The sequence below is a fragment of the Brassica oleracea genome, chromosome C7 (genome assembly GCF_000695525.1).
Source record: "Brassica oleracea var. oleracea cultivar TO1000 chromosome C7, BOL, whole genome shotgun sequence".
Lineage (NCBI taxonomy): Eukaryota > Viridiplantae > Streptophyta > Magnoliopsida > Brassicales > Brassicaceae > Brassica > Brassica oleracea.
The window spans coordinates 25,087,834-25,094,924 of NC_027754.1; the positions used below are offsets into that span (position 1 = coordinate 25,087,834).

The following is a 7,091-nucleotide window of genomic DNA, read 5'->3' on the forward strand; positions in this document are numbered from 1 at the left end:
AATCCTCTCCAAAACCTTTGAGAATCGTCCCAACAACAACAAAAAAAAAAACAAGGTTTGTTTTTCAAGTCCGATCTGAATTTAAAATTTTTTTTAGGGTTTTGTCGAAATTCGACGAATAAAATGGTATTTATCCGATGTTGTATGATGGTTTAGTTGGTAAAAAAACATCCTTGTTCGGTTCAAATTTCTATGTGTATACTAAATCGTCTTCAAACACGAAGGAGCCATGGTGTTTCATGTCACTCCTTTTGGTCCTAGAAGTTGTGAGATTCAGTATACACATCCTCACATCATTAAGGAAGAAGCCGACACGGATGATGCTCCTTCTTTCTCATTCGACTACTATTTTTTGGCTGAGGTCACTGCTTCAAATCTAAAAGAAGACAAACTTGTGAGTCAATTTTCATACGTATAGACCATATTTAGTTAGTCAAATATATGGTTTGATCTGTTCTGTGTCTTTACGTTCTGTGTTTGCAGTATCTTCCTGTGGAAGCTACGACTTCTACTGCTTTGAACAAAAAATGCCAAGAGATATTACTTGTGAACAAAGAGGAAAATTCATGGACTGTGAGTTTACGATTTAGCGAATCAGACGGCATGTATTACATCAGAAGAGGCTGGAGAAAATTTTGTCTTGATAACAGATGCGCCATAGGAGACTTATTTGTGTTCAATGTGGTTGGAGATGGGAAAACTACTCCATTAATGTGTGTATGTCCGGAAAGGAAAGAGTGTTCTGAACTACTGATCAAACACTTGAATAGAAAGAATGGTGAGTCTTCTCCATTGACTTCCTTGACACGTCTTTAACTTGCTTGTTATTTCTTTTACTACATTGCTTCTGCTTTAACTTGTTTTGTCTTGTTCTGCAGGTCACATTGCTTCTACCTCACGGGTGATTTAAGGGTGATTGTGACCGGAAATAGATATCTCTTTTGCTGTGGTTCCTCTCTATCAAACTTGTTTCCTTTTCGTTCCTTTTGGTACTACTGTAAATTCTTGTTGTAATCTTGTTGCTACAACTCGAAGTTGCCACAAGTGTAATCATGTGAACCAAGTGTAATTTTGAACAAGTTGTAAGCTCGGTCTCATTACTGCTTTCTCTATTAGGTAACTGTATTATTCCTTTATATGCTATGTTGTTCTCGGATAAGGCTAGTGTGTTAAACTTGAATTTGGCTTGTAAACATTTTTAAACTTGTATCAAACGTAGACATTTTTAAACTTCTATCACACTTATAAAACTTATAGAAACCATATTAAATGAAACTTATAGTTTTAAGAAGATAAACTTATACATAAGATAAGAAAAACTAATAGAAATTCTTTAGCTTATAGCTTATAACACATTCTCTGTTTTAATTCTCTTTTATAAATTTTCAATTTTTGAATAAAATGTTTATAAGTTAAAAACTATGCTTTTATATATGTTATTACTTATTAATGAAAATAATCAATTTAATTAAGTAAGGGACAAGGTTAGTCCCACCAATAATCAACTACTTATACAAAAGCTCTTAGCTTAGTTCCTAAACACAAAAATAATAATAAAAAATGCTAAGGGCTCTTAATCAAATTCCTCCCATAATGATGCTCTAAAGTCTCTAAAGTTATTATAAGTTTCTCTCTCCTCTTTTGTGTTATTTTTTCTAAAGCCAACAATACATGATTTTTGTAACTTTTTTTTCACTAAAAATGTTTTATTTTCTTTTTCCTTTGTAACTAAATCACTTATGTAAGTTTGTAACAATTTTATTAAAATTTAAAATTGACAAATTAATCATTAAATTTTTTTCTTGTTCATTTGAGATCCATATTGTACTACTTTTATAATCATCTATATTTAAACTTTTAATAGTATCATAATTTTACTTTTTAAATAAAATATTTTAAATATTATTCCAAACTTCTATAATTTTAACTACCAACTAGATCTCGATCCGCGCAACTATGCGGGTTTTTGTTTTCATTTATTTTTATATAAACATTTTGTTTTGAATTCTAAATTGGTATATATTATAATATATATGTGTCTATCAATTTTTAAAACATAATAAGTTTACGGTATATTTTTTTCATTGAATAGATTGTTTCAAACTTTCACATGTATTTGTATCTTCTTCTATATATATATTTTCGGATTATTATTCATTATTAAAATCATAATTATATATACAAAGATTAGTAAAATATTGTTTTATTGTTATATTCAAAGATATTGTACATTTCACAAATTTAGAAAGTTTTTAAAAAATTAAAATTTTGATTTATATTATCGAATAAATAATTAAACATTTAGTTTTTGTTTAATTTTTTAAAATAAACTATATAGTTTAAAATTTGTTTTCATTGGTTTAGGGTAGTAAAGATTAATCATTGTTAAATAATATGATTTTTGTTATTCAAAAAAAAAATCTTTATAATTTTAAAAGTTAACATCGACAAATAGTTAAATAATTAACATATGGAGGTATAATATTACAACATTGAATTATATCTATTTAATTTATATTGTTTAAATCCAATTATTGATAGTCCAATAAAAATTTCTGGTAGGCCCAAAATTTAAATGATAAGATTAGAGATTAAATGTAACATGAATTTCTAGGAATATGTCTATTAGGTCCATTTTTTAAAAAATCGCACATGAATCAATGTTGTGACTTCTGTTTTAATATATAAGATCTTATTTTAATAAAACTTAAAACAGTCAAAGTCTTAAAAACCAAATTCTCTACAGCCTTAATTCTAAAGCCAAAGTGTAAAGCGAAAGTCTTACCAATCAGATTCTATGAGTTTTTACAATGATATTTCAAAAAATAATAATAGATAATCATTAAGATATTTTCATCAAAATCCATAATTTACTCCAAAAATAGCGTGAAAAATTAAGTATGAACAAAAAATCCATAATTTATTTTTTGGTTGATACTTATGGGATGGAAATGCGTTAAGTTATACGGAGTACAATTTATCACGTCCGTAGGTTATCTAATTTTTGTTAAATGTTTTAGTCACATCATTAGTCTCATTATGAAGATTTATAACCAGTTAGTCACAGAGTTACAGACTCGCCCACTAAAATTTTTAAAGAAAAAAATGAAAATTAATCTGTGTACGATTCATCTCAAAATTGAATGGTTAGATAATCAAGGATGTCAGAATTACAAGTATTATTAAATTGCGACCGACCATCGTTATTAGATCATAAATGATACTCTAGTGAACCAGATTATATATCATCATCACTCGCGTTAATTCAGACTACAATTTTATCTACTAGGGATAATCCGCGCCCTGCGCGTAGTAAATAGATTTCAAAATATTATCATTTTTAATTTGTAGACATAATAAAAGTTAAAGTCATAGCAAGAAATACTATATGTTATAAAATAAGGGTTAGACGAAATTTAGTATGTCAATCTAAATTAAGTTGCGAAATTTTTGCTTAAAAATTGTATATTTGTTTGCATAAAATAAATTATAAATATAAAATAAAACGAAACATAAGCAATAGACTAATAAAATATAAAAGAAACAATGTCTTGAATGGTTTCAAATCGGAAACAGAGTTAAAGCCAGCCTTTTGATTGCTTGAGAGAATGTTTTGATATGAGCAAAATCGAGAAGAAAGGTGTGGTGAGTTTTATGAATTATAGAAACCGTATATTTATACTAAAAAGGAATCGCCATGTGGTCATATGGATTCAAAATAATGGCTGTAACTAAATCGAATATTACACATAACTTGCGCTCCAATCTTAGTCGAAAATTACTTTAATATTGTAAATAGTTAATGCAAACTTCCTTTTATCAATCGCAATTGAACAAATTCAAGAAAGTTCACGATTATTAATTGATTACAATAATTTGAACCTTAATCTACGTTCCTTATATACAAAAGTCAAGTCCTCGCAAATCACGTATTATTACCATCAATTTACCAAATTTGTAATTTAAAAATATATCAAAGTTATTAGAAGTTTCCTTTTTCGTTTCGTCCTTGCAAATCATGTTTGAATCATGGGCAATTTGCTTTGCCATTATTTGCATTATGCAAGCTGGCGTTAAAATCTTAATTACGATAGATCACCAAAGGTAAGTTTTTATAATTGTATGCCAGAAAATCGTATTGTACCTTAGTTTCTACAATCGTAAGGCGGGGATCATCTAACAATTTAATGAAACAGGGCAAGTATATGCCATATGTATGGTTCTTCTGTCTCACTATTTTAAGAAAACAAAGTTTTCCTCTTGATATATTTTTAAGAGAACAAATATTTTTTCGCATTTTTAAGAAAATCAATCACTTGAGTACGTATTAATCATCAAATACTTTTTATGATTTTTCAGAAAACAAACTTTGATTGATAATCGCACATTAACTTTTTCGCATCTATATTCATTTTGAATAAAAAATTAGACCACTACGTATGTCAGTAATGTTTTTGTATTGAAACAAATTAATGAAAAAACTTCAGTCAAGGTAATTAACATAATTTTAAAATCTTTGATGTAATACGTAGAACTTCGGTTAAGGTAACTAACGCAAGAAATAAATGATAAGGTTTGATGTAATACGTATCAACGTATATATGTGACAAATGTAGACAAAACTAAGGTAATTATAATGTTTTGATCAATGGCATGATGTGTAATTATTCTATTTAACAAAATGATTTTAAATAGAATAAGTGAAGAAGCTTGTGGAGTTGCCACGTAAAAAATGACACACTTGTAATAAACACATGAACTAAAAGTTATTTATTTTTAATGCTCCTCAACTAATAAAAAAAGGGATTAGGCGAACTTGCTCTATCAGAAGGATCAAATCAGATTGGTCACATAACCAAAGGTAGATCAAATTGTATAATCATAATTAATATAAAGAGTTTCTCTGTTTTTTTTTTGTCAACATGAAAAGAGTTCCTTTTAAAACAATAAAAACAATGTATTGGAACAGAGGGAGGGAGTATAAATTAGAATTAATGTGAATATATGTCAGGTTTCTTCCTTAAATAAAAAGTTTCCCACCACTTGTACTGGTACATAAACAAACAAAGAAACAAATTTTCAATTTTCCCACTTATCATATTTAATACTGATATTCAATTTACACCAATCAGTAAAGAAAAGAGAACTCTTACACCAAACGAGTCCCACCGATCAAGAAATTTAGAGAAAAAAAAAGATTAAAATAAATATAAAGATACTTAGAAATGTCACCGAACTTTCATTTTACTCCATCTCTGCTTCGTCTTCTGTCTCTCTCTCTCTCTCTCTCTGTTCTCCATTTTTTTCTCCTTCCCTGATCTCTCTCATCCTCTGCTTAACTATCAATTGTTATTTCCCAAATCTTTTAAACAAATCTCAAATTCTTCAAAGTTTATGCTTCTCTTCCTATTAGAGAATGATCTTGTTCTTCTAGTTAATAATGGATCTATCAGCTCGTCGTAATATCCTCCGGGATCTGAACTTTACTCCGCCGCCACCACCACCACCAATGACTGTTTTCCACCGTGTGAGCTCGACGGGGACGAACTTTCCGATCATAGCCGTCGCCGTGATTGGAATCTTAGCCACAGCTTTCGTACTTGTAAGCTATTACGTTTTCGTTATCAAATGCTGTCTGAATTGGCATCGAATCGACATTCTTGGTAGATTCTCATTATCCCGACGGCAACGCAACGACCATGGTCCTATAATGCTTTACACTCCGAGGATAAACCGCGGTCTCGATGAATCCGTCATTAGAGCAATCCCTATTTTAAAATTCAAGAAGAGGAGAGATGGAGACAGTCGAAACGACCACGTTTTCACAGAAGGAGAAGAGAATACTTCTCAAGAGTGCTCTGTTTGTTTGAATGAGTTTCAAGAAGAGGAGAAGCTGAGGATTATCCCAAACTGTAGTCATTTGTTTCATATCGACTGCATCGATATTTGGCTTCAGAACAATGCCAATTGCCCTCTGTGTAGAACTGGGGTTTCTTGCGACGCAAGTTTTCCTCCCGCTCCGGTTTCTGCTCAAAGTACTTCCCTAGATAATGCAGTTTTGGGGTCAGACACTGTCATGGTTAGAGGCGAGAATGAGTATGTAGTCATTGAGCTAGGTCTAGGGAACAGTAACAGAAGCAATAGTGACCGAGATAGTCCAAGAAACGGAAGGGTACGTGTGGTACAAGAAAGATCGAATTCAGGTCACCTACTGAACCAAAACCCACAAAATTCGATCAGTCAATCTCCTAGGAAGCTTAACCGAGGAGAGTTTCAGAGAAAAGGAAGAAAACTTCACAAAGTCACCAGTATGGGAGACGAATGTATCGACATTAGAAGAGACAAAGACGAGCAGTTTGGTAGTGTTCAACCCATCAGAAGATCGATCTCGATGGATTCGTCTGCAGATAGACAGCTGTATTTGGCTGTTCAAGAGGCGATTATCCGGAAAAACCAGGAAATTCCGGTGGTCGGAGAAGGAGGAGAGTGTAGCAGTAGTAGCGGCAACGTTAGTAGTAACAAAATGAAGAGATCCTTCTTCTCTTTTGGGAGTAGTAGACGTTCTAGAAGTTCTTCCATATTGCCTCTTTATTTTGAACCCTAATGGAACACTTTGGTTCTTTGTTTTCTTGTTTCTTCCTAACATTTGCTTTTTATTTTTATTGTTTGGTCGGTGAGGTAGGTGAAAAATACAGGCCTGGTTTTGGATTTTAGATGTCAAAAGAGTAAATGAGTTGTATGAAATTATTGGACTTTTTTAAGTTTGAAAAACTCAAATCTCATTTTGCCAATGAACGAATATGAACATACTTTTGGTGTTACATTAATTTCATAATAAAGATGCTACATCATATTCCAAAGTCAACAATTTTTTTATTTGCGTTGAATTTTAGCTTAGTACTAGAATCTGCTTTAAGCCACTATGAACTAATATAATCGTGCATTTTTCTAAACCAATACTATCTTATAAAATATTACTAGAGCTTTTTATTTTTCAATTAAATGGCTCGAAAAGTTTTGTTATCCAGAAAGTGATTCCTTTAAGAGGAAAAATCCTTATTCTTTTGCGTTTGTAGGGTTTAAATTGATCG

At 30.9% G+C, this 7,091-nt stretch overlaps 1 protein-coding gene across 1 annotated transcript; it reads left to right on the top strand.

Annotated features, from left to right (window-relative positions):
• The first annotated feature begins 5,259 nt into the window (after positions 1–5,259).
• Positions 5,260–6,708, top strand: LOC106303753 (RING-H2 finger protein ATL16). Its single transcript, XM_013740068.1, has one exon. The coding sequence runs from the start codon at positions 5,441–5,443 to the stop codon at positions 6,602–6,604; it is 1,164 nt and encodes a 387-aa protein (XP_013595522.1). The 5' UTR covers positions 5,260–5,440; the 3' UTR covers positions 6,605–6,708.
• The last annotated feature ends 383 nt before the right edge of the window (positions 6,709–7,091 follow it).